The sequence below is a fragment of the Beta vulgaris genome, chromosome 2, assembly GCF_026745355.1.
Source record: "Beta vulgaris subsp. vulgaris cultivar EL10 chromosome 2, EL10.2, whole genome shotgun sequence".
In the NCBI taxonomy this organism is placed as follows: domain Eukaryota; kingdom Viridiplantae; phylum Streptophyta; class Magnoliopsida; order Caryophyllales; family Amaranthaceae; genus Beta; species Beta vulgaris.
Window position 1 is genome coordinate 44,022,324 of NC_079203.1, and position 27,842 is coordinate 44,050,165.

Below are 27,842 nucleotides of genomic sequence, written 5' to 3' on the forward strand. Positions count from 1 at the left end.
TTATTAAACCTGATTGGACCTGATTCAACTTATTGGACCTGATTGAACCTGATTGGAACTTATTGGACCTGATTGAACCTGATTGACCTTATTGGACCTTATTGGAACTTATTGACCCTGATTGAAACTTATTAGACCTTATTGGACCTGATTGAAACTTATTAGACCTTATTGAACATGATTGAAACTTATTTGACAAAAACATTGACCATGAATAATATAAATATTACCACTAACGTAAATACTACCCCTCAAAATTTTTTATGGAATAATAATTATTATAATTCGTCCTTTAAAAAATAATGATTATTAATTATCTCTTATGATAATTAATTTGACAAAAAAATTACTATTTATATATTTGCCTATACATAACTTTCATCACTAATATATCTAATAGTGTTGTTTTAACGAAAACATGTTACTCCAGTGATGATAATGAAGTAATCAATTGATAACATTTATATCTTTCATAGTTATTAGTAACGAAAACATGTTATCTCTAGTTATTTAAAGACGAATTGCAAAATATTGTAATTATTATTATTATTATTATTATTATTGTTAACCTTAATTATTTGACCATGATTATAATATTATTCAATAGCAATATGAATAATCAAATAATAGACAATAATACAAGTATAATACTATACATTGTGGTACTTTAATAAAAAATTCAATAATAACATAATCAGCTAATAGTAATATGAATAATAAAATAATAGACATAATAAAAATAATAATAAATAATAAAAATACAAATAAATAATAAATATATAGACACTAATACAAGTATAATACTATATAATCATTGTGGTACTTTAATTAAAATTCTAATAATAACATAATCCGCTAATAGTGATATGAAATTATGAATAACAAAATAGTGGACAATAATACAAATGTTTATTAAACATTGACTATTTGGACCTTATTAGACCTGATTGGAACTTATTGGACATTATTAGACCTGATTGGAACTTATTGCACCTGATTGGAACTTATTGCACCTGATTGGAACTTATTGGACCTTATTAGACCTTATTGGAACTTATTAGACCTTATTGCACTTATTAGACCTTATTGCAACTTATCTGAACTTATCTGAACTTATCTGAACTTATCTGAACTTATTGGACCTGAAACTTAATTTTTTAAGTTGAACAGAACGCACCCTTACTTGTCATTTAAACCTTAATTTCCAAACTAACATAAACATAGGTCAAAATCACAAATTTTCTAAACTGGAGAGCAAAACCGCTAAACTTAGTTAGCTATGACTCATGAACATAGGAAAACGCTATATGAGTTAGCAATTTCTACTAAGGATGCGTTCTGTTCAACTTAAAAAATTAAGTTTAAGGTCCAATAAGTTCAGATAATTTCAGATAAGTTGCAATAAGGTCCAATAAGGGCAATAAGTTCCAATAAGGTCTAATAAGGTCCAATAAGTTCCAATCAGGTGCAATAAGTTCCAATAAGGTCTAATAAGTTCCAATAAGGTCTAATAAGGTCCAATAAGGTCAAAATAGTCAATGTTTAATAAACATTTGTATTATTGTCCATTATGTTGTTATTCATAATTTCATATCACTATTAGCTGATTATGTTATTATTAGAATTTTAATTAAAGTACCACAATGATTATATAGTATTATACTTGTATTAGTGTCTATTATTTTATTATTTTTTGTATTATGTCTATTATTTTATTATTCATATTACTATTAGCTGCTTATGTTATTATTAGAATTTTTTTTTATTAAAGTACCACAATGTATAGTATTATACTTGTATTTGTCTATTATTTGATTATTCATATTGCTATTAAATAATATTATAATCATGGTCAAATAATTAAGGTTAACAATAATAATAATAATTATAATTACCATATTTTGCAATTCGTCTTTAAATAACTAGAGATAACATGTTTTCGTGGTGAAAGTTATGTATTAAAACAAGACTATTAGATATATTAGTGGTGAAAGTTATGTATAGGCAAATATATAAATAGTAATTTTTTTTGTTAAATTAATTATCATAAGAGATAATTAATAATCATTATTTTTTAAAGGACGAATTATAATAATTATTACTCCATAAAAAAATTTTGAGGGGTAGTATTTACGTTAGTGGTAATATTTATGTTATTCATGGTCAATATTTTTGTCTAATAATGTCAAATAAGTTTCAATCAGGTCCAATAAGGTCTAATAAGTTTCAATCAGGTCCAATAAGGTCTAATAAGTTTCAATCAGGGCCAATAAGGTCTAATAAGTTTCAATAAGGTCAATAAGTTCCAATAAGATCCAATAAGTTCCAATCAGGTTCAATCAGGTCCAATCAAGTTTAATAAGTTCCAATAAGTTCAGTTCAGGTTCAATAAGTTCAGTTCAGATAAGGTCTAATAAGTTCAGGGCCAATAAGTTGAATAGAACGCACCTTAACTTAGCAAAATCACAAAAAAGAAAGTTGTTATTCAGTTAGCGGTTTATCTCTATAGTTTTAATTTTCCATGGATTGGCTCAAGTATATAGATAATAAAAATACGCACTTACATGAACATTAATTTGAGAATTTCACTAACAGTTAAAGTGGGAATTAAGTTTGTAGTTTGTAGGGACTCGGGATGGACATGGGTCAGGTCTGGGGGGTCCTGCTAAATCCAGTCCCGAACCCGCAATTTTGGATTTAGACTTAGGGTCTAGAAAATCCGAACCCTTACTCAGATCCAATGGGTCTGGAGGATCTTGGGTCCAAAATGGGTCTCAATCTTATTTGGAGTTTTGATTTTTTTTTTTGTTTACCTATGAATTTGTTACACCTGTTTTTTTAATTATTAAAAATGATAAAACAACAAAATAATAGTTTAATTCTTGTACGAACAATTATAAATAAAACATACACAACAAGTTGACTTGAATCTTGGTAAAAAGTTTTATTACTACTTTATATATTTTGTATATAATACATTTATTTAATATGTAAAAAACAAAAATGGATCTATGGGGCGGGTCTGGGTTTGATATTACAAAACATTGACTCGAATTTTAACACATAAGCCCAGATCCGACACAAATCCAACGTGTCTCATTTTTTTTAGACCCAAACCCTTTAAAATGGGTTAGATTTGGATCGGATCCTGGGTCCATGTCCATTCCGAATAGGGAGGACCGAGGAATAAGGAAGCATTATCTTGGGAAAAAAATAAAAGTGTAAGAAGGGGAAAAGGAGTGAGAAATTGAGGAATTGACCACTAAAATGGATGATAATAATGGTACAAGACATTCATGTATGTGCAGCTTTTGCCAAGTTTCAACTCCATGGACCATGGGTGCTTTACCATTTTGATCTGCAAACAGTTGGCTAGTAATTATCCTTTTTCAATGGAGTTAAGTACACAATATATTGGGTACTCAATTTTGCCTTTTGTTTTAGTTTGGGTATCGAACTTTAAAAAGTTCCAGTTTGGATACTCAAAATGGACATCCGTTAGTTAGGTACTGAATTTTGATAACTCACCGTTGTCAACACACACAAAAAAGGAAAAATATGACATGGCATCACTTTTCAACTTTTTGACTTTTTTTTTTCTCTCTCCCCTCTAATTCCTCTAAAAAAACTACCAATCTTTATGATATGTCACATTTATATATAGTTTTTAGATGCATTTTGATTGCATTTAGAACTCCTTTTAGAGCATTTAAGTGCATAATGACATGAATTACGTAAGTTGCACTCTACTACTCCCCGTTTGCATGTTTCAATGATTTTCAGGTTACTTTGATGCAAATTGATTATGATTATCTAAGATCAAGCCTATTAATCATTGAGGATGAAGATAGCTTGCACAAGAATCACAATGCATCCGTTTGTGACAATTTTAAGTTAGAATGAAGCAAAGAGTTAGTGAAAGATGTGCCAAAACTGACACCTATTCACTATTTTGATGATAACTTTTGATAGAAAATTGATAATCATGAAATTCTAGTTGTGATGGAAACTAGACTTCAAGGGCTTTCCAATGATAGTCACCCGCCCAAATCCGACTTCTGGTTTGAGAGATACAACCTTTGCAAGCTGACGCAAAATCGCAGTTTTCTCGCCCGATCGACCGGGCGGTTCGGGCGAAATGAAATTTTCACTAGAATGCAAGGCATGTTAGCCCGGTCAACCGGGCGAGAAAGGAGCCAGAATCGCTTGCGTGCCCAATCGGGCGGAGTCGCCGGGTTAACCGGGCGAAACTGTTTCTTTGTCGTAGTTTGAGAATCACCGTCTCCCGACCAGGCGGTTTTTTGGGACGGTTAATTTTGCCTTTTTTAGCCGATTATAAATATGTTTTTAGTATTTTCAATTGGACTATCTTAATTTCTAAGTTTTTAGGTCTAAACACTTAGTTTTCTCTCTCTAGCTTTGTATTAACTCTTGGTTTTGAAGATTATAAAGATCGTTGATTTCGTTTTCATTGTTTTTCAGTCATTCGGTATTCCTCTTTACTTTGTTTTTCAATTATAAATACTCTAGTTATTCGAACCTCAATCCAAGTATTGGTGATCTATATTGTAGTGATTAAATTGGTATAAGCATGGTGGACCGATCGATTGCCGTAAGTTTTTAATTATTTGATAAACTTTCATCTTTTTGTGTTCTAGTTTATTCTAGTTTAGTTATTAATTCTTCAATCAATTTCCTCTCTTGAAGTAGTTAAATAATTGAGCATAAATTTATAGAACTCATCTCTTTGTGGATCGACCCGTATTTGCCAGATTCTGCTAAACAGACACCGTGCACTTGCGGTATATACTTTATATCCCATCACTTTACAATATTTTAAAACAAGACAACTCAAAAACTTTACTAGAAAAAAATCAATCTTCCATCAAACGACAACATAATCAATTAAACCTCGGATAAAAAAAGGCCTAAAATACATATATATAAGCTGAAATTTAGATACTAATATCTTAATAAATCAGAATATTATTCAAAAGGAGGTGAATTATCAACTATACCATTTCTAAAAGCTATTCAAATGAAAATATGAATAACAACCCAAAAAACAAAGGAAGAATAAAGTAAACCTCCGAAGAACACCATAAACTCGAAATTCATCATCGAGCTCGCGTTTAGTGACTTGAGGATCCAAAGTACCAACGTAAACTTGTGCCATTTTCCCTGCAATTTTGATACCTGACAACACAACCAACCACGACGTCGGAAAACGGTGTGAACTGCCGGTGAAGGAGGGATTCGAGGACGCGCGACTGAGGCAGAGGTTTGAGGAGAACCCACAAAAATTCATCAATCCAACAAAGTTTCTCCACAATTTTCAATCAAATTTCTCAATTGGGTCAATCAAAATCGGTTTTTTGGATAAGGTTTGATGCAAAAGAGGGAATTTTAAACGAATTCGAATCTGGACAAAAGCTTAAATGTCGATTTATTGTCTAAAATGATGAAAAAACGAAGAACACATTAAACCCCAAAAGAGAACACCATTTTCCTTCTTTTTCTGTTGATAACGGTTACTTTGCAAACATAGGACCAAAACTAACTGACATCCCTTTTGAGTATTCAAATTGAAACTTTAAAAAACTCAGTATCCAAACTGAAACAAAAAGCAAAATTAAATATACTTAACTCTTGTCAATGAACTTGCCAAGCTACAAGCCTACTACCCAAAGAAGTTCCACCCCCTAATCAGGAAAATTTAACTGTTGAACTTGAATAGAGCGGTAAAAAAGATGAAACCAATTTCTTTCCCAAGATAAACATAGATGAAAAGAATTTCTACTTTATTATGAACCAAAATCTCATAATTTTTCTTTCTTTTTCAGTGGGCATGCATGCAATTTACCGGGTTCAAACTCCATTCATGCTTCAATTATTAAGGTGAAATAACAAATTTAATTGTTTTCATATCTAATTTTTAAGTGTCTCATGGGAATTGTAGGCTTAAATTATATTTTTGCTGCAAATTTTACTGGTACCACACAAGACATTTTTTTGTGGGTGTGTTAAATTCGAATGATTGAATTTAAAATCTTCATCACTGGTTCAAAAACTAAAACATAATTAGTTTATCAAATATTATGTAAGAAAATTATCCAAGTTTTCCAGATAAACATGGATAGGTTTTTATATAGAAGATCATACTTTCCTTTCAATAATTCCTGATTTAGGCGGGAGAAATTTTTAAGTGAGGTTGACTTGTATGTTTTGTTACTATTTTAATGCTAAGTAAATGATACATGATCATTAGTATTATTATCATGATCTGTGGTAAATTATTCTTTTGTTTGTTGTATGGTTTAAGTATGTTTAAGCCCTTTTAAATTTATGCTGATCCTTTCCAAATTTATAGTTAGTCATAGAATTTATATGCTAATGTGTAGTGACAATGTGAATGACTTGTTGATTGTCACACAAATTTGGTAGCGAGTTTGCTAGAAACATCCAGGGAATTTCAACATTGTAAATTACAATATTTCGTAAACAGAATGCAAATGATTGGAAGGTAAATCATCATACTATCATGCTCCTCAGTTTCACAGCAGTTTATTTATATTCTGTCGACGAAGACTGGAATTGAGTACATTATTTGCGTATAATAGAAATTCAGCTAGAAATTGTTACTTATATTGTCTAGTTAAGAGCAATTTAGACGATTAAGGAATGGTTCATGAAAGAGCTTTCTTACTGGGAATGAGATGCAGATGGGTAATTGTTCTACTTGTTTTGATTTATGTTGGTAAAGATATTACAGGAATAGACTCAATTTCAAGGAACACAGTGGATGTTCGACAAAGGACAGAACATAAGCATGCTGTGAAAAGCATCCAGGTTTTTAGTTCTCTTTCTGTTTCAAGTTATGTCTATTACATCTTGCTGGTTTTTATATTGTATGCTCTTGTTGGCATCAAGAAATGTTCGTAGAACTTTTGTTCTCTGCTAAATTGGTTGGGTTTGTAGGATCAAATAGTTATGTTACCCGGATTGGGAACTGTGTACGGAGCAATATGAATTTAAAGGTCAAGCACATTCTAAGAAGTTGAACTTTTTTTTGTGCTTTACTGTAAAATACCCGTCGTAGTGTCGTAGTTCATGTTGGAGTTTTCAGCTTGGTTTCATCTTTGGATTGATGGATTGAGGCATTTAACATTTAGCATTGGCGAAAAGTGGAAGCATGTATAAGCAACTAAATTTTTATTTGGAAGACTTGTAAGGGTCTAAATGATTTTTTCTTTATAATGCTTGGATTGTATGAAGTTGATTATTCTTAACTAAGGGATACCGTATCTTAACTTACCAAGTTACCATCATACTGATGCCTTTAGCAAGAGTCCAGCTTCGATTCGAAAAAGGGATGGGTAAGTACTAGATGTACACAGCCTATCCGTTCTATGGCAGAGACGGCATTTCAGTAGACACTTTAACTGTGTCTGATTGCCCTCTGTTTGGTTTTGTAAATGGGGTGATAATGTATGTCTCAAAAATAATTTTTCCTAGGGGAGGAACAGATTTTACTTGTTATGCCTCGTATTCCTCCCTATTTTTTCTCTCGGCCCTTTCATCTTCCTTCTTCCCTTCCTAATTTTTCTGTTAAGGAACCAAAAAATGAAAATTGATGTTTCAAAACTGAATTTCATTGAAATTACTCTCTGAGAAAAAAAAAACAGTTGAAAACCTGTTCCTTTAAATCAAACACAACCTCAAAAAGAAAACAATGACTAACCTACTACTGCTATTTCTGAACAAAAAATAATACATAATTGTTTGCACCTTTGAAGAGATTTTCAGTATAACTAGAGACTAGATTCATCATTTGTTTGGTAACTTGATCTGGATTAACTGGTTGAGTTTAAACAGCTGCATGTGCTGTCGAGTTCCGCTGTAGTGTTACTTCTGATTCTAATGGCTCCAGAATTCATTACGATGACATAAATTTCTACAACAACTATGCCCTTCTATTTATCTTTCCAATGGTCTTTTTATCTGTCTGCTTTCTTTCAATTGAATGAATAATATCACTGCCATGAACCTTTTCTATATGGGGGTAAGGAGTGTGTGAGAGCTGCTGGTGTGAGACAGTGAGAACATTTAAAACAATTACTTTTTATGTCTTTTATTAGTAATGTTTTGCTAAAATTGGTTGAACTCAAATTTGATCATCCACTTAGCTGTATGTTGGTCCTTGCAGAGTGAAGATGGTGATATTATGGACTGCATTGACATTCATAAGCAACCGGCTTTTGATCATCCTGCTCTAAGAAAGCACAAAATCCAGGTTCGTGCTTCACTTTTTCCTGGTTATGTGTGCAAAGGCCCTTCTTCATCAATCGTTTATATCATCAAAAGCTGACCCCTCGATTCTATGTTGTTTCTAATTCCACTTTAAAAACCTTTTTTCTATTTAAGATGGCTCCAAGCTCTGTAGAAACAATGAAGATGGGAATTGTGTCCAGGAAATTAACAAGGAAAGAAGACTCTAAGATGATTCAAACATATCAGTTATGGAGAAAGAATGGGAGCTGTCCCACTGGGACAATTCCTATTCGGAGAATCCGTGAAACAAAATTGCTCAATTGTAATTCAGCAGAGAATTGTGGAAGAAAGGGACCCAGCTTTCCCGATCAGTTGAAGAAACCCAATGACAATAAAACTTTCCACTTTCTCCAAGCAAACCATGCGGTAACTCTTGTCACCTTATGTTCCTTTTCTTGTGAGAAACAGCTGTGGGATCCCCAACCTTTACTTTAAATTACAGACATAACTTTTCCATCATTGTTTTGTGGGTGCTGTCTTGGGGTTGTAAGGGGATAGAAAGAAGAGACAAGTAATATAAGAAATCACCCATTTACCAATTGTTGTACTGTATCTCTCCAGCCGCGCTAAATTCTGCGTATTGCGGGAATCGGCATCTGAGAAATCATGCATGAGCAATACAGAAGGAAGATGTTGTTTAAATTATAATTTAAGAATTGTGCTCATTCACATGCATCTTGCATTCTTGACATTTTTTCTTTTTTAACAGTTAGCGATTCTACTGACTGTTGGATATAACTATAATGGAGCGAAGGCAGAAATGAAAGTATATACTCCTCATGTTGACCATGATGATGAGTATAGTGCTTCTAGAATTGCTCTCAAAACCGGGCCTTCCTATAGCTATGAGAGTGTCGAGTCTGGATGGGCGGTCTGTAATATGAATCCTGACCTTGAAGTTGCCTATTGATATCGTGACTGATATCAGTATCTAATAGACTAATAATGCTGCAATTATCACCTTTCAGGTGAATCCAAGCGTCTATGGAGATAGAGAGACTCGGTTGTACACATATTGGACTGTAAGCCTTCAAATTATGTTCCTTAACTCTCCTTAGTGGTTATTTTCAAAAATTACCCTTGCCATGTTTAAGTACATTTGATATTAGCATCTCTGAATCAATGTACCTCTGATTGCAGGAATGAAATTATTCTCTTCAAAAGATTATGTAAAGAGATATTGAAAAGAAGACATAACTTAGTTGGTTATAATGTTACATCAAGTGCTTCATTGTGTTTGATTCCATTGGGTATTTGCTTATACAGATTCTATCTTGTCATAGGTTGATAGCTCTAACGCAACAGGTTGTTTTGATCTCACTTGCCCTGGTTTTGTACAAACTAGCAATGAGATTGCTCTTGGTGGTGTAATTCGATCAATCCCGGTACCTGGTGGGCTTCCATGGAGCATGACAATACACATTGTTAGGGTGAGGAAAAATAATACGCTTTAGTCCAATTCAGGTTATAATTGACAATTGACATGCTATGCTCCTATTGAGTAATCATGGATCTTCTTATATAAAAATTAATATCTACTCGATTTTAGCTATCGATAGTTCTACAGTTCACTGAGGATCCAATCACTGCTGGCGTTTGGTGATCGCCAAACCGAGGCAGTCCTACTAGTTCAAACTAGAATAGAGGCTGTATCCAGGAAATATTTTAGTGCTAAATTGATATAATGATAATTAATATTTCTGCATAGCTGGTAGTTTAACAAAACTAACATGCTTACCATGGTAAATGAATATGCATTTACCTTAAGTTTCTGATTGTCAATTGTATAACTTCCAAACTTTCCTGCATTGTAGGATCCAATAACCATGAATTGGTGGCTGCAGTACCAAGAAAACATCACTGTAGGTTACTGGCCTGCTGAAATATTTGACGCATTAAGTGCAACTGCAGAAACTGTTCAATGGGGAGGTGAAGTCTCTAGCTCCAGGCTTGGGCATCCTGGTCATACCAGCACTGAGATGGGCAGTGGAGAATTTCCTGATCATATGTTTGAAACCTCGGGTTGGATTAAGAAAATACGCATTCAGGATAATTCCATGGTTCTAAAGATTCCAGAATGGCTTTTCACTTATACAGATGACTATGAATGCTACAATGTCTACATCCACCGAGAGTACTTTGTCGAACCTAAATTCTACTTTGGTGGTCCTGGCAAGGGGTGGCATACTTGGCGGTGCGTTTATTGACCTTTCAGTCAAGAATCAAGATAGTGTGTTGAAAAGTACAATATTGGTAATCACTCCTTAGAATACTGGTTATGATATTTTCTGTCATATTTTCTTGGTTCTTTTCAGACAATAATTTTTCTCTTTCATTGACTGTCAAATCCTAATTGGTTCACTTCTACTTGTATGCTGTTTCTTGTCGTTCAGTTGAGGGCGTGAGGCGTTGATCTTTTACTTAATAATTATTTCTAATAAGAGTCTACTGTGGAAATCGGGTTTTTCTAATAAGAGAATATCACTGCAACTCCTGCCGGATTTGCATTTTTCTGCTTGCTTGTTACAACTGTCAATCATAAAGAAGATGATTCAATTATGATGCTGTCAATGAGATTAGTATCCTTAAGTACAATTGCCCCTAATATGTACCAACTGGAACTGCTCCCTCCATTAAAATAACTGTCCACTTTGAATAACTTTTTCTTGTTCCATATTATCTTTCACTCAGAATATCAATGCGTTAGTAATAGTTTTGACATATCTGTACATGTCTGTTGTGAATACCTTTTGCAAACTTCTCTCCCTGTAGCATTTTAATTTATTCTCCTTCTGAGGTTGACCTTTTCCTTTCTCTCTTGGCCCTCTTTTATAAATCTTTCTAAAAATCTATTTTTAAATCTACATTATGGTTTCTTATTTACAATCTCTTCTATAAGGCTTTCTCCAATTATATTATTATATACCCATATTATAGGTTGCTATCTACTCTTTTGGTTTCTTCTACCTTTGTTTTCTCTCGTCTTACTTTTCTTTCTTTCATTTTCTCATTTTTCTTTGTTTGCACTCTAACTCATTAGACTTTTAACAATTTCTTGTGATGATTCATGTTAACTGACCCCAAACATTTATTTTGGGATTAAGACTTTGTTGTTGTTGTTGGCTGTTTTGAATACCAATTTGGTACTTAACATCTCCATAATATCTGAGAATGACTTTGAAGAACACTTCCGTCAAAACAAACCTTGGAAGACACTTAGTTCTGCAATGGAGTAGTTAATATCCTTTTCTCGGTAGAGTATGATTATCATTTCCAAAGTCAGCAATATCTACAGATTTTCAGCCGCATATTCTAGGGTCAGAACTCAGAAGTACAAACATGTGAATTACTATTAGGTTACTGTTTTTACTAAACATCAAGCCATTTCTTCCATCCTCCACAGCCTGGGCCAGGGACAGGGCTGTAAATTTTGGCCGCGTCACAACCACGTGTAAAGGTTTTTGAGCTTTCTTCAGATGTGATATATAGGCCATAATGGTTGCAAATAATATGCATTACCTTCAGATGAGGTTTTGTAACTGTTATCTCGATCGAGACCGCATCGAAGATCCTAAAACCCAGGCTTGGACAGCACCTGACAGCCCTCCTTATGCTATAAGCTTCCTGGGCTATCTCCCTTCATGTTCCTGAGAAACATTGCACAGTCATCTCTCAGCATTTATTCTTCTCGTAGATGGATAGCTACTTGCAAAATCCCTTCAAAAGATCTGCAGTTCCCTAGAAATCGAAATAATAAGTGCTTGATGCTCAGTGTGATTGCATAATCTACTAACTTCTGCTCTGTATCTGGATACTGAACTTCAGCATTTTATGTTATGTTGCCGTTCTACTCTGTACTGCAAGCTAACTTCCTGGTGTAGCCAAAGAGACCACATTGACCTCATCCAATTCGCATTAGTCACCTCAGGAATCAAATTATTAAGATCTTTACAGTATAAAGGTTGAACACTACAAATCTAGTATGCTCAACATTTCTCTCACCTGAAACTATCTGTATGCTCAAACAATTTTCTAATCTGATATACACCTTTAAACACCCCATGATGCTTAGGATTGATGAGCCAGATCCTACAAATTATCACCCTTAATGTAGTAAGAGTGAGCCCACTTCTGTTTGGACTGTTTTTGGTATTTTCTCAATGGAAGCTGCATTTCAAAATTCTCTAAATGTCCCAAAATCACCTTGATATTTAGGTCTGAACATCTTATTTCATGCCAGAGGATTTTCCTGATAATACTGGTGCTTCCTGCCCAGATAGTTCGATTTTCTTACACACACCATCAGGAAGAAGTACAGATATCTGGCATTAAATAAGCTTAAATGCTGCTGGCTAGAGCTTTCTTTAATTGACTTCTGCAGCATATGGGAAGAAATATGAGCTCCTGTGTGTAACTGTTGGCACATTTTATCAATAATTTCTCTCTGTTGCTTCATCTGTAAATCTTTATCTGACAAAGGGACTTCTAAGTTCTAGGCACTTCACTGAGAGCTTCCCAACCGATATATTTTGCTCTCCAGCAGTTAAAAAATCTTTCCCAAAAATATTTCAGATGAGTAAACTAGTTATTAGCATACTATAGTGTACTGTGCATATATCTTACAATATCAGTTTTTTAAAGTACCAATTTAGCATTTAGCTCAATGTATATATACCTTGTCAATTGTACTTTCCAGTTTTGAACCTAGAAAAGTAGAAAGTCTCTGTCTTGCGTAGTAGAAACTAACAGACGAAATACTCAAAGCTGGAAATTTGCTATGTAATCCAAGCCCGCTACATCATATTAGTGATTCTAGGCAACTGGGAGAATGATAGCAGTTCTTTGAAGATCTTATAAATGTGTGGATAAGGAGAATTTGAAGTACCAACCTTGTTTATCCGTACTTAATCCTACTTAAACTTTACAAAATAGTCGTGAGACACAACTTCGTATGACCTGGTGGTATGCAGACTTTCTAGAATAGCATGGGATAATGAAAAGAAAATGAAAACATTGCATCCTTATAGGGAATGAGGGAAAAAATAAAATGAAAAATAGTAGTATAGTTTGATTTAAGTGGAAGATAGGTTATCGGTCAGTCGGTTGTGCTTAAATTAGACGGGGTCTCCTACAACTCATCATAGTCCCAATGCCAAAAACTAAGAAAGGGATATTGCATTTCTACATTGTATAGAAAAATGCTGATGCTTTATATGATGCTTGTCCATTACCTTACTTATGTTTCTTGTTTTGGGAAATGCATAGCTTTTGCTGGGTTTCAAGTTACTCATGCTTCATTCTAGGTGTCTAAACGAATCCTAACTACTGTAATTGTATACACTTCCTTGTTTTCAAGTGTTTGCAGGTCAATTTGGGTTATCATGCACCTAAACTAAGTTAATTTAATATGTCTAATTTTCGTAGGATTAATTTATTATGTCTGTAATTTTGTGCTTTCTAATTTTCATCGTCCCTACAACCACTAGTAAATTGTATGTCCCTTCCATGAATCCTTTTATTGGGTTGTATGCTGGAATCCCTTTCAGTTCATGAATATGATGTTTGCTAATATAATTGATCATGAGATTCTTGTGGCTGATAATGTGAATGACATTTTAATACTGTGCATTGTGCAATGAGCCAGTGTTCCTAGAGACTGTTTCAGTTGCATAATTGTACTATATCACATCATTGTTCCACTGCCTCCCTCATGTATGGCAGGAGGGGAAGGGTGGAGGAACAACAAACAAAATTTCAATGACTGGAAGGTTAATCATCACATTCTTGTGCTCCCCAGCTTCAGAGCAGTTCATGTATAACTAGGGGATCACAACCAGGATTCAGTAGATTATCATTTTTCACTTCTGAAACAGAAGGATTTATGAACTATAGCCAAATATGAATTTAAGAAAAGCAAATGCAATGATCATAAATGGGCAGAAGGGTCTTTTTTGTACCAGGGTTGGAATGCAAACTGACAATTGTTGCGTTTGATTTTATTTACTTTGCTGCTGATATCACAGAAGTGGACACAATATCAAGGCGCTTATTGGAGGCGAGGTTAGGAACAGGATGAAGTATAATAAGAGACATGTAGTAAGAACTATCCAGGTAAGGTTTTCTTATTCGCTTTTAATTTGTATGGACCAATTTGGTCCAAATTTTTTTCTTGTAACTTTGTTTGACCTTAATTGGCATCTGTCTTTTGACTTTGTTGCAAATTTGCGTAAAAAAAATGTATGACAAAGTATAGCTAGCATGTGTTCAGAAAAAGTAGTGTTACGAATAACCTATGCCTTTTTACTCCTATGACCATGCTTTTATGGTATTTGTATTCTTGAATTATTTCAGTAGGCTGGTGGTCCAAGAAGTCATGGAATATATGCTGCTTTGTGGTGTTCATATTGTCTTTCTACTCATTGTTATGCTTATGTCTATAAATCTGAGTGCTAAGCTAGAATAGAAGAATGAGTAAAAGAGTCCCTTTACTAGGGAGTCGATACATATCAAATTATCAATATATATGGGAGACTACAGTCTAAACATATTCCATAGAGAATATCAGAGAATCAGACTGCCATATTTACAGATAAAATGTCGGAGAATATCCCTAAAACAAAATCCCTCACATATTTCATACTAGCCTTTTATGCACGCGATGCGTGCGTCGATTATTTGGGTCTGTTCTTAATAAATTTCATCTAAATATAATTTTAGAAGTGTGATTTATAATTATTGTTGTACAAACTAGTGTAAAGTGCTAGGAAATTGTGATGAACATTTAGATATAAGGTCTTATAGTCAAATTAAATTTGTAATTTTTTTTAAATTAAATAACCATTTTTCTCATTTTGTCAAGTTACTTTGTTAATGCTTATTTAGTTTAATTTATCATTAAAATTTTGACCACATCTTTAAATTAGGAAAGGATATATTGTAGAAAATTTGAATATCCAATTACATATTTAGCTAAGGACAAAAAGGACTTTTTAAAGAGGGACACCATAGCTCCTCCCTTGGCTTATATAATAGAGATATTTCCTCTCTTCCCTTTTACTTGCAACATTGAAGTATGACCCAAAGATATACGAGAGGAGAGAGATATAAAAGGATCCCCGTGTGTTAGGAGAGAGAAAGAGAGAATAAATTGCCAAAACTATTAATGTTGCAATGCAAGTAATATGCAACTTCCTAAAATGGGAAACGTTGCAAGTAAAATGTCGGAGGAAGTATATATTATTTTATCACACCCCGCAGTTGAAATAAAGGGCAAAAGTTGAGATTGGAGCGATAAATTAAAGAAGAGGGAGGAAGGGAGCTCCTTGGTGAAGATGTTGTAGCGAGTGGAGGAGGGGACGTGTAAAATATAAACTTGGCCAAGAGTGACCTTTTCCCGCACAGTGTAAATCCATTCCAACCTGTTTTGCGCTGATGTTTTACCGGGTTAGAGGAGAGATGCACAGCACTAATATTGACATAATAGACAATGGTGGCCGGCAAATAGAACATTGAAGCACAAGGAGCAAGTTACGAAGCCACAAAGTCTCAACGCCAATGTTGATAACCCCACAATACTGGGAACAAGAAATAGTGGGGTTGTCATTTGGAGGACCAAGAGAGTAAATTATTCCCTAGAAACAACAGTATCTGAAAGTAAATTTTGCTTGTAAAAAGACATAATAGGCGACTAAGCGTGTAGGAGGGGAAGCAGTAAGGTGGAGAGTCTGGAGACTGCACTCCACTTTGCCTCATACGCTCCAAAGCAGCTGATTGGGGCTTGCAAGGAGCATGTATGAAGAGGCAAGTTTGGGCTATTAAGGTCAAAGTACTGAAGAGCACCAACAAGACAAGTAGAGAATGATACAAAGTAGGGTCAGGTACAACAGCGTATATTAACACTAAGTTTAGTCTTAGTTTTAAGGGGAGGAGAGACTAGCTTAAAATTACTCAAGATATCCCAATGGAGAATGTCTTCTGTGTATTTATATTGTGGGAGGAACACAGCCCTCAGAGCGTTTAACGAAATTACCTAAAAAATAGTTAAGAGTGCCATATCCGTCATGGCGAATTCCAAGGCTTTTAGATGAGGAGAAAGATAATAGCTAAGCCCACCATCAACCTTGATTCTCTTTATTTTTTTTCTTCTATTGCCCCTATGATACATTAGTAACATTACCCACAAGCCAAGCATGCCTTCAGAGTTGTACAGAATGATTCTCACTCATTACATGCTAGCGATGGAATATGAATTGTGTTTACCTCCATGTTTCTGATTCGCATCTATACTACAACTTCTAACATTTCACCATATGCAGGATCCGAAAACCAATAATTGGTCGGTGCAGTACCCAGAAATTATCCGAATAGGTTACTGGCCTGGTGAAAATGTGAAATGTTTGAGAAATTTAGTTTGTCTGAAATTGTGCAATGTGGGGGGTAATGAATTATGATAGATGACAGATCAAAAAAAAGAAGATTATGAGAGTGAGAAGGATGGTTAGAGAAGAACAAGCAATGATATGATTGAATTGATTATTAGATCACCAATTACAACCTAACCAGTAGCCACTCTTTCGAGAGGAATGGCACTACCCCAAGCTAACACTACTTCCTCACCGCAATTGTCAACTTATCTTCTGTCTTCCTAATGTTCTCTATTTAGAGTTTCTTCTCTTCTAACTCTCTAACTTATTTATCAAGCTACTATTAAAACTAATTAATTGTGCCATACCAAGAGTACCTTCCCTCTCCTTAGGTTGATTCATTACATATAAATTTTGTAGCTCAAGCTCCCTTTTGGTCTACCAGCAATGCAATGGGAGTATACCTAATCACCTAATTTGTTTTTCAAACAGGTTGGACAAAGATGTGAATCCGAGACGACTCCATGCTCAAATATACTCCATAATTTCCAGAATCTGATTAAAAACCATTAGCAGATGAAAAAAGGGATCTGCAGATCGAAAATCTGACACGTGTAAATCCAGGTATTTTGTTCCTACTAGTGAAATGAATTTCAGAATTTCAACTAATAATGTTTGGTTTACAACACCTGAAGTAAAAGTTACTGCTCTCTTAGTTCAAAAAGGATGTGCATAGAATGAAATTTAACAAAGAATATTTGTTGTAGTAGGACAATAATCATTTCTTTCGTGATGTTTTCTCTTTGTGGATTGTACCATTCTCTTTCTTTCTAACAAAGAAGCTAGGTAAAATAGCAATGATAACTAGCTTATTTTTTGAAAATAACAATGATAACTAGTATAATTCTTTGGGTAGGCCGTAGGGACTAATTTGTTTTGTTTCTTTGACGTTTCTCTGAGAGCACTTTGATCATTAATAGCTTCATTCTAGAACCACGAGAGTAAAATTATAAAAAGTTGATGTTTTAAAAATACACATAAATTACAAATATATGACTTTGACTTTGGAACAAGAAAGGAAAAGGTAAATTCTCTAATATGGAGTATTAAACAATAATGATGGAATAACTAGAACCACTAGAGTAAAAATTCTAACGTGGTCATAATAAATATGACTATGGGAAATCTAATGGTCTAGAATGGTTGTGGGTTCACAATCATTCTAAACGTTAGATTTCCATGGTCATATTTTATTACGAACACCTAAGAATCATCCTCGGGTAAATTGACGACATAATATGTCTAGATGACACACTGGTAACACAAATGTGACGTTTTGTCACTTCAGCTATAGCTTTGACATGTTTTGATTACAAGACAAAGATAGAGCGAGAGTTTATGGATGTGAGGGGGAGAGAGAGAAATGGTGAGGGAGTACATATTTAGTAGGTGGTCAGGGAATAAATGCTGAAATTAGAATGCATCCTCCTATTATTTGATTTTTTGAACCATTTGAGGTTGTGAGGGAACATTCTAACTGCTTTGTCATCTCCTATTTTCAAGGGCTTCTCTTTTATCATTTTTGAGCTCCTTGTTGACTGAGACTTTAACTTCTTTTTCGTAAAAAAAAAGAGGAGACTTTAGACTTTTTCTGAAATAAAATGTTTGCAACGTTGCAAATTACTAATACTGGTGAGATATTGAGATGGGAAGTGATACTTTTCGGCAATCGGGCCACTCGCTTCCTGCCATGTCTACTGGTGAAACAAAATGCTTTGGAATGACTTATCGAAGGGATTGTTCATTATCATATTTTATTTCAGTTTTTGTACATCCTTAAGATATAAATATGGTGTTTATCAATCAAGTTCCAAAACTTTTTCTTAAATTCAGTCCAAGCTATGTCGATTCGTAAAGCCCGTCGCAGCTGCCCAACTGGTGTGTGAGTGTGACATTTGACATATGTATGTGGTGTCAATCTTTACAAGACTCTTAGATTGCCCATCCATGTTTTGACTAAGGGTGCGTTCTATTAACTTATTGGCCCTGAACTTATTGGACCTTATCTGAACTGAACTTATTGAACCTGAACTGAACTTATTGGAACTTAATAAACCTGATTGGTCCTGATTCAACTTATTGGACCTAATTGGAACTTATTGGTATTTATTGACCTTATTGAAACTTATTAGACCTTATTGGCCCTGATTGAAACTCATTAGACCTTATTGGACCTGATTGAAACTTATTAGACCTTATTGAACCTGATTGAAACTTATTTGACCTTATTAGACAAAAACATTGACCATGAATAACATAAATATTACCACTAACGTAAATGCTACCCCTCAAAATTTTTTATGGAGTAATAATTATTATAATTCGTCCTTTAAAAAATAATAATTATTAATTATCTCTTATGATAATTAATTTAACAAAAAAATTTACTATTTATATATTTGCTTATACATAACTTTCACAACTAATATATCTAATAGTCTTGTTTTGATTTTATAAAACACTAGTAGAAAATCAAAAGTTAATTAACATTTATTGCTAACAAGTTAAAATTGGCACATATAAAAAATTTTCACTTCACTTTTATTAATGTGAAGGTAAGTAGATAGCATTAACTTCTTCCTTCATTTCTTCTCCTTCTCCTTTCATTGGAGATAACTCGGGCGAAAATTGCACATGAAATATGGTTGGATGTTGGTGAAGAAAATGTATTGATTGAAGAGGATGATGTAGAAGATGAACAAAGATACTTCGATAAAGAAAGATACTCCACTGATGATAATGAAGCAATCAATTGATAACATTTATATCTTTCATTGTTATTAGTAACAAAAACATGTTATCTCTAGTTATTTAAAGATGAATTGCAAAATATTGTAATTATAATTATTATTATTATTGTTAACTTTAATGATTTGATCATGATTATAATATTATTTAATAGCAATATGAATAATCAAATAATAGACAATAATACAAGTATAATACTATAAGTGGTACTTTAATAAAAAATTCTAATAATAACATAATTAGCTAATAGTAATATGAATAATAAAATAATAGACATAATACAAATAAATAACAAAATAATAGACATAATACAAATAAATAATAAAATAATAGACACTAATACAAGTATAATACTATATAATCATTGTGGTACTTTAATTAAAATTCTAATAATAACATAATCAACTAATAGTGATATGAAATTATGAATAACAAAATAATGAACAATAATACAAATGTTTATTACTGTGAAGCTCGGACTCGGCCAGCCACCCTGCCGTACCGGTGTCGACACGACACGACACCGGTGCCGACACGGAATCCGAACTGGACGCGGGGAGGGGAAAGTGGACGCGGCATCGATTAACTGTAAACCCTAGATCTGAAAATTGACCTAGAAATACACGATTTTATTTCTTGAGATATGGGGGCTTTTACTTGGGAGGGTGAGTCGTTTTCAATGGTCTAACTTTCGTTATCTTACCGGCCACTTTTCCGGCGACGGTAGAGGAGAGAGAGATGGAGGTTACTGGGTGCTGCTGTTCTAGAAACCCAAATGGTGAAGATCTCTTTTTTTTTTTATCTAATAATTTAAGGTGAGGTGGGAAACCAGAAGGGGGAGTTAATAAAATCACGTGAACCAAAAAGTGAAAAAGTAAAGCAATAAAACTGGCCTATTAAATTCAAGAAGTAGTACAGCAGCAGACAGCTGTACTACATTACATTTACACCTTTTTTTTTTTTAGGAAACATTACATTTACTGATTTACACCTCTTTCTCTTCTCTCTCTCAAAAAATAGTAAACCTTTAGCTTATTTTTCTCTTTTACTTTTTTTTTACAATTATACTAGAGCTTTTGAAGTTAAATCTAGAAAATAATATTTCCTAATACTTAACTGCCGTGTCCCCGAGTCCATATCCACAATTTGGACTCTTCAAAAACGAGTCCACGAATCCTTAAAATTAGAATTTGAAGGGTCCGACACTTGGACCTGTACCCGAGTCCGACACCCGTACCCGAGTCCGTGCATCCTAGGTTTATTAAACATTGACTATTCGGACCTTATTGGACCTTATTAGACCTGATTGGAACTTATTGCACCTTATTAGACCTGATTGGAACTTATTGCACCTGATTGGAATTTTTTGGACCTTATTAGACCTTATTGGAACTTATTGCCCTTATTAGACCTTATTGCAACTTATCTGAACTTATCTGAACTTATTGGACCTGAAACTTAATTTTTTAAGTTGAGCAGAACGCACCCTTAGTCTTCTAAAACTGTTACACAATCACTTTCCTTCCCACATTTTACTCTTCCACTCCCTCCACTTCTATAGTTCTGTTTTGTGGGTTTGTTAAGAAGTTTCCTGCCACATTTTTGGTTCACTTTATTTTCCCTATCTAGAAAAAAATCCCCCTACTTTTCTGTTCAATTCTGGTTTCCATCTCTCATTTCATTGCAAAATTACATGTGTGATGTATCACCTTGGGCAAAAAACTAACATAATTCTGATCGCACCATAATTAGGACGAAATTGCTTATAAGACAGTGTTGCCTGCTACATAGAAAAATACTGGTCTACAGGAAAGGAAAGAAATAAAAAACTCATAATGTAGTTTTTCCTTGCTGCATGCCGTTCAATTGTTTGTTCTCTGGAAGGCATATGATTATAACTCATACTGTAGTTTTTTTTTCGTATTAGGTATAATCCATATGTAACTAAACAAATCATTTTGATGGTAGCTAAATTTCTCATTTTATCTCAAATCACAACCCAATTTTCAAACTCACTATCCTCGTTATCATTGTGAACTTGCTCATTTTCTAATTTATCTTAGTTATCATTGATAAAATTTTCTTCCATCTATAATAACATATTATAAAATAAATTATATATTAGAGATATATTGATAGTACAAGGGTGTGCAAGTGCATCAATTAGCAGCATAAGAACAATAAAAAAAGAAGCAAGTAAGTTCACACAATAACTATATTATGTACCATCAACCACAAATCATTCAAGGTTCATAAACCCTATAACATTATAATATAATGGGGTTTCTTAGAATGTGATTTTAACAAGTGGGTCGAAGTCAAAAGTTACAAATAAGCAGCAAATGTTTGAGATTTTTTTCTGGGTCATGTTCAAAACAAGGAGAAAAATAGTAATATTTTGATAGGGGTTTCTGGGTATAAATGAAATAAATGAAATCGTGAAAGTAGTAAATCAAGAAATTGCAGGCAAGAACAACGAATTATATACACTATTTAATTGCAAAAAACTGAGATAATATAATTCTCTAAAAAAAACTGATAGTAGAAGATAATTTTTTCCTTGAATAATGCAAAAGTGGGTTTTAATTCCCAAAATATGCCCAAAAAAATAAAAATTCTCTGCGTACCGTCTACGTAGGACGGCACGCGAGAATTATTTTTTTTCCAACTTAAGTAAAATCGCTACTTGAAGTAGCGGTTTACAAGTGCGGAGAATTTTTTTTTTCAACTTAGGTAAAACCGCTATTTTAAGTAGCGGTTTAAAAAAAAAAAAAAAAAATTTGTTGTTGTTGTTGTTGTGTAAACCGCTACTTCAAGTAGCGGTTTATTAATCAAGTGAAATTGATATGTGTTTGCAACATTTTGCCCAGGTAAACCGCCGCTACTCAGAGTAGCGGTTTATATTTATAAACCGCTACTTGAGATAGCATTTTAGGTGTATAAACCGCTACTCACAGTAGCTGTTTTCGTGGGATAAAACAAAAAAAAAAACAGTTTCTCGCGTGCCGTCTTATGTGGACGGTACGCAGGGAATATTTATTTTTTTTGGCATATTTTGGGAATTAAAACCCACTTTTGCATTATTCAAGGAAAAAATTCTAATAGAAGACATACCTTTGTATATTATTATGGTAATTTTTTGGAGGGAGAATTATATGTGAGAGGAAAAAAATAACGTAATGGAGGGAAGTAAAATTTGGGAAAAGATAAATCAATTTTTAATTAATTATCTCTTGGAGATTTATAAGGTTTTCTTTCCTCTCACTTCCTTTCTTTTCCTATTAAATCCCTTGTTATTTTTTTTTGGATATTCCATTTGGTACCATTGTACTTTTAGCTTTTCCATCCGGTAACACTATTTTTTAGATATTTTACATGGTACCACTATAATTTGATTTTATTCTCTATGGTAGCATTCAACTAAGTAAAGTGTTAATTTAAGTTAGAATAGGCTAGAGTTTTACTTCGATTTACATGTATTAATTTGCGTTAAGGTTTTAGTAATCGTTTTAGTCGTTAAGGTCAAAGTTGAGGTCATATTTGACAATAAAAAGACATAGAATATTATGATCATTTTTATGAAAATTTTGACTAAAAAATAGAGCTTTAAGGGTTAAAACGACACCCTAAAATCTTAATTTATTAAATTTTTGCAACTGCAAATAGAAACATGCAAACCCAAATAAAATCATATTCTTATTCAACCATTAACTAACATTTTACTTAAAAAATGGTATGATAAAGATTAATATTAAATTAGAGTGGTATCATGTGGAAATTTAAAATAACAGTGGTAGAAAAGCCAAAAATTCAATGGTACCAAATGGAATATTTTTTTTTTTTACACACTGTTTGATTGCCCATCCATGTTTTGACTTAGTCTTCTAAAACTGTTACACAATCACTTTCCTTCCCAGATTTTTCTCTCCCACATTTTACTCTTCCACTCCCTCCACTTCTCTAGTTCTGTTTTGTGGGTTTGTTAAGAAGTTTCCTGCCATATTTTTGGTTTACTTTATTTTCCCTATCTAGAAAAAATTCCCCCTACTTTTATGAGCAATTCTGGTTTCCATCTCTCATTTCATTGCAAAATTACGTGTGTTATGTATCACCTTGGGCAAAAAACTAACATGATTCTGATCGCACCATAATTAGGACGAAATTGCTTATAAAACAGTACTGCCCACTACATAAAAAATTACTAGTCTAGTTTCCATTAAATATATTTTCGCCCGTTTACGGTTATCGTTATTATTACAACATCTATCAACTGGTCATTATGGCACAGAAATTCATTTTTGCCATCTCTTGAAATGCTGTAAATAGGTAACTTTTCACGTTGATGTGTCTCAAAAATCTCGTTTGGAATCTTATAGTACATTTAATACTTGGTTTTGGATAGACTTAATCAAGGTGTGAAAGGTAATGAAATATGTTCAAATTGTCTGGCGTTATGTGGCCATGCAGATTATATTGCACTATGGTATATTTTACCTTATACAGTAGCTGGTGATTATGGGAACAACTGATACTGGGATATTTATTTCTATATCAGGTCTATATTATCTCTCCAGATTTTGTTTCTCATAATTACAATATCACTCCAGATTAATTTGCATTCCCTACAATCCAACTTCACTGCGATCGTTCCTTTCTGTGCGCTGGAGATATCTGGATTCCTGATACATACCCTTATATATTACAGGCTATTCATTCTGTCCTACAACTTACAATCCTTACAACTCTCACCAAATTTAGAGATAGAGGACAGGGACCAGGAGACGAAATAGAGAAGACGAAATGGCCTTTCAAAGATGGAGATTTTTAGCTGAAATTCTTTTATTGTTTAGTTATGTGTTCATTTCTGCTTATGTTGCACAAGGGAGATATAGCGAGAAGAACCATGTTACAAACATTAATAGCAAGCTTAAGTTTCGCCGAAGACCTGCTCTCAAGAGCATTCGGGTATTACTCAGTAACTTGCATCACACATATCATTCAGTGTTTTGCTTTAATCGTCACAGAAATCTTTTATTGTTATAAAAGAAATTATGTTTATTTATTTTAAGCAAAATGTGAATGTTCTTATATCTGAATTTCCTTTTTTTCACATAAGATTGTGAGGGAGAGAGATCCTTAGCTGAAAGTATATTTATGTGCCTTAATGTTAACTTTGATTGTTTCTCTGGTGTTTTACTTGGCTGGCTGATACAATTGGTAACCTTGTTTGTGCACTCTCTGTATGAATTCTAACTCGTTACAGTAAATCAAAATTATGTTGATACTTGTTCTTGGAGCATTTGTAAGTGATACAATTTCCTTGTCAAAGTGGTTGAGTTGGTTTACTATCTTTAACTCCTTTTGTAGAGTTCAGATGGAGACATAATTGACTGTGTTGACATCTACAAGCAACCTGCTTTTGATGATCCACTATTGATGAACCATACTATTCAGGTAATCATTTTATTATAAAAAGCTATGTTACTCGGACTCTTTATTAGACCTTGAGTGACTGTGTTGGATCCTCGACACTCAGACATAGGTATCGGCCATCGGAAGTCTTCAGAAAATAGTTGAATAGGATACTTAGACACGTATCAGTGTCCAACATGGGTACCCGAGTCCGAGTAACATAGGTAAAAGGTGCTGCTTATTTTACTTTCATTTGAAAAAATTGTTTTTTTGGAAATGCAGATGAGACCTAATTATATTCCAGACCAAGACACCATGGATATCAAAAATAAGTCTTCAAGCAGGACAACACTACAGATTTGGCGAAAAAATGGAAGCTGTCCTCAAGGAACCATTCCCATTCGTAGAGTCAGAAAAAAGGACTTGTTAAGATTCAAAAATCTAGAAACTTTTTCTAATATGAAACAGACCCATAGCAACCGTTCTTTGGTTATCTATAATACCACTACTGCTGTCCTTGGTTATCAACCAAATCGTTCAGTAAGAACTCTCTACCTATCCTGCTTACATTGATATACTTACTGCCTACAATCTATGATTATGTTTTCTAGGGGATATATGTATTATGAATTACTTCCATCATTCTGTCATGTGTTTTTGTTTATATAGGAACTATTAAATTTGTCATACTATTTATAGAGAGACCTGTGGCACTAGGCAATGAAGACTGAATTAGCGTTATTAAATCTCATGAAAATTTTCAACTAAATGACAATTCTGGAAGCATATAATAAGATCCTCAAATTATGTAGACATTGGAATTGTGACGAACTAGAAAATTCGGGTCACGTACAACCGTATTGAGGACCCAAAACCAGATGACCCAACCCTCAGGCCCTTAACTGAAAAGTACCCAACCCAAACCCGACCTCGTCTACCGTTTCTCCACCTAAGTGTCACTTACGTAACTCTGTTATGATAGTGATTACTGACAACTGATAAGTGCTAAATTTATCTTGAAAATTCTTTTGGATTGTGACAGTGTTTATGTGATGACTTCCATTATACCTGTAGGCTTCTATACTAATTGCAACAGTAACACACTATGTTGGAGCCAAAGGTTTTTTGAATGTATGGAACCCAAGAGTGTCACCTGATGATTACACTTCTTCGCAAATTTGGGCTTTAGCTGGCGGCGCAACTGACTATGAAAGTGTGAAATCCGGATGGATGGTCAGTATAACTTGACACAAATTAAATGTGCCTCTACTTTTCTCATTCTAAGACTTTTTTTTCTTACTTTGGACAGTTTCCCCTTAATTATTTTTCAGGTAAACCCAAAGTTATATGGTGATACACAGACGAGATTCTTCGCGCATTGGACTGTAAGATTCTGTAATAAAGTTCCAGTTCTTTTCATAATTTCACCAAATAAGGACAATGAGGTAATTAGATACTAATAGATATTTTGTTTAACTTCTGTTTGTTCCTCTGGGGTTGATTTGCAGACAGATGGAAACCAAAAGACAGGCTGCTATGACCTTCTATGCTCTGGGTTTGTCCAGACCAGTCATGAGGTAGCTCTGGGTGCAGCAATAAGTCCTTTATCTTCTGAAGGTGGAACGCAATATGAGATAGGAATCCAACTCACCATGGTATCCGGTTTTTTTACACGTTTTTTTTATTGTTTTAGGTAGGTAAGGACTAAGGAGAAGGACCTTTAGGAAGTGACACCTTTGTGAGTCGGCTTTGCAAACTTGTTGGAAGTGAGGGTGATGGTAAGAGAAACCTCACCCCCAAAAGTCCCCTAGTGTGGGGTTTCAATCGCATGACCTTGAAGTCATGAGGCAGAATTTTTACCACCAAGTCGAGCCTTGCTTGGCTTTGTCTTTTCGTTCATGTGTATGTTGTGTTGGTGCGTGAATGTGTTCCCATTATGCGTGAAGTTAGAAAACAACAATTTTAGTTTACAAGTTACAACTCTTTTGCTGTTTATGCAGGATCCCAAAACTGGGAACTGGTGGCTACTATACAATGATAAATTCGACCTTGGCTATTGGCCAAGGTCATTGATGGGCGACTATTTGAGATCCGGTGCGACAATGGTTCAATGGGGAGGAGAGGTTTATAGTCCAAATGTGGCACGGACTCCTCATACAACTACAGGTATGGGGAGTGGAAGCTGGCCACAAGGTCTGTTTGGATATGCAAGCTACATTTCCCACATAAGGTCCGTGGACTACTCTTACAGTTGGAGGTACCCTAATTTCGTGGCTATTCTATCTGATGAACCTGACTGCTATGCTGCATATCATTATGTACCGGGATTCATGGAAGAACCTACACTCTTCTTTGGAGGCCCAGGAGGTTTTAGAAATCCTAGATGTCCATAGGAGTGCTTAAGGTTTATTTCAGGAATAAATATGTACAAGTTTGCATGCAGTTTTGTTATTGATCCATTTAATATAAGGTTTCCCGTTTTTGGAATGATAATCCAGGCCCCAATTTCTCTTATATATTGGTTTTTGGTTGATTATTATTTATTACCAATATAGAGCTAGTAATTCGGTATTGGGTTGAGTTTTTGACGAAATATCAAAATTGTGTATTGATTGCATAAAACGGTATATTAATTTAATCAGGTTGTGGTCAAATGTAATTTTCTTATACATGTCATGTTAGAGCACCAGCAGGCAACAACCATGCGGATTTACCATCCTCGTAGCACTCTCTCTCGTATATGAGGGGTTCCTCATAAATGGGGAAAAAGCTTTGAGGATCCTCTTTTAATTAGAATAGAGGAGAGAAAGCATAGACTTTGTGATTTTACATGTAACCAAATTCATTTGAAGAAACAATTTAAATACAAATTGGATAAAGGAGAGAATTTGTGAAGGGGAAAAAGAAAAACCCTCATAGTTGGGGAAA

At 34.0% G+C, this 27,842-nt stretch overlaps 2 protein-coding genes across 2 annotated transcripts; both read left to right on the top strand.

Annotated features, from left to right (window-relative positions):
- Positions 1 to 6,759: 6,759 nt before the first annotated feature.
- On the top strand, positions 6,760 to 17,318 carry LOC104886361 (uncharacterized; the record flags this gene model as incomplete). The annotated part of the gene is made up of 9 exons (XM_048638772.2): positions 6,760 to 6,849; positions 8,207 to 8,293; positions 8,425 to 8,697; positions 9,041 to 9,202; positions 9,300 to 9,353; positions 9,615 to 9,761; positions 10,146 to 10,525; positions 14,355 to 14,442; positions 17,187 to 17,318. Coding segments are annotated over 9 exons (1,362 nt in total), but the record flags the coding sequence as incomplete, so codon positions are not given.
- On the top strand, positions 17,284 to 27,428 carry LOC104886386 (uncharacterized). The gene is made up of 9 exons (XM_048639163.2): positions 17,284 to 17,318; positions 23,970 to 24,057; positions 24,208 to 24,467; positions 24,870 to 24,956; positions 25,197 to 25,454; positions 25,989 to 26,147; positions 26,246 to 26,299; positions 26,423 to 26,569; positions 26,915 to 27,428. Exons 3-9 carry the CDS (start codon positions 24,303 to 24,305, stop codon positions 27,305 to 27,307), a joined length of 1,263 nt encoding a protein of 420 aa, XP_048495120.2. The 5' UTR covers positions 17,284 to 17,318; positions 23,970 to 24,057; positions 24,208 to 24,302; the 3' UTR covers positions 27,308 to 27,428.
- The last annotated feature ends 414 nt before the right edge of the window (positions 27,429 to 27,842 follow it).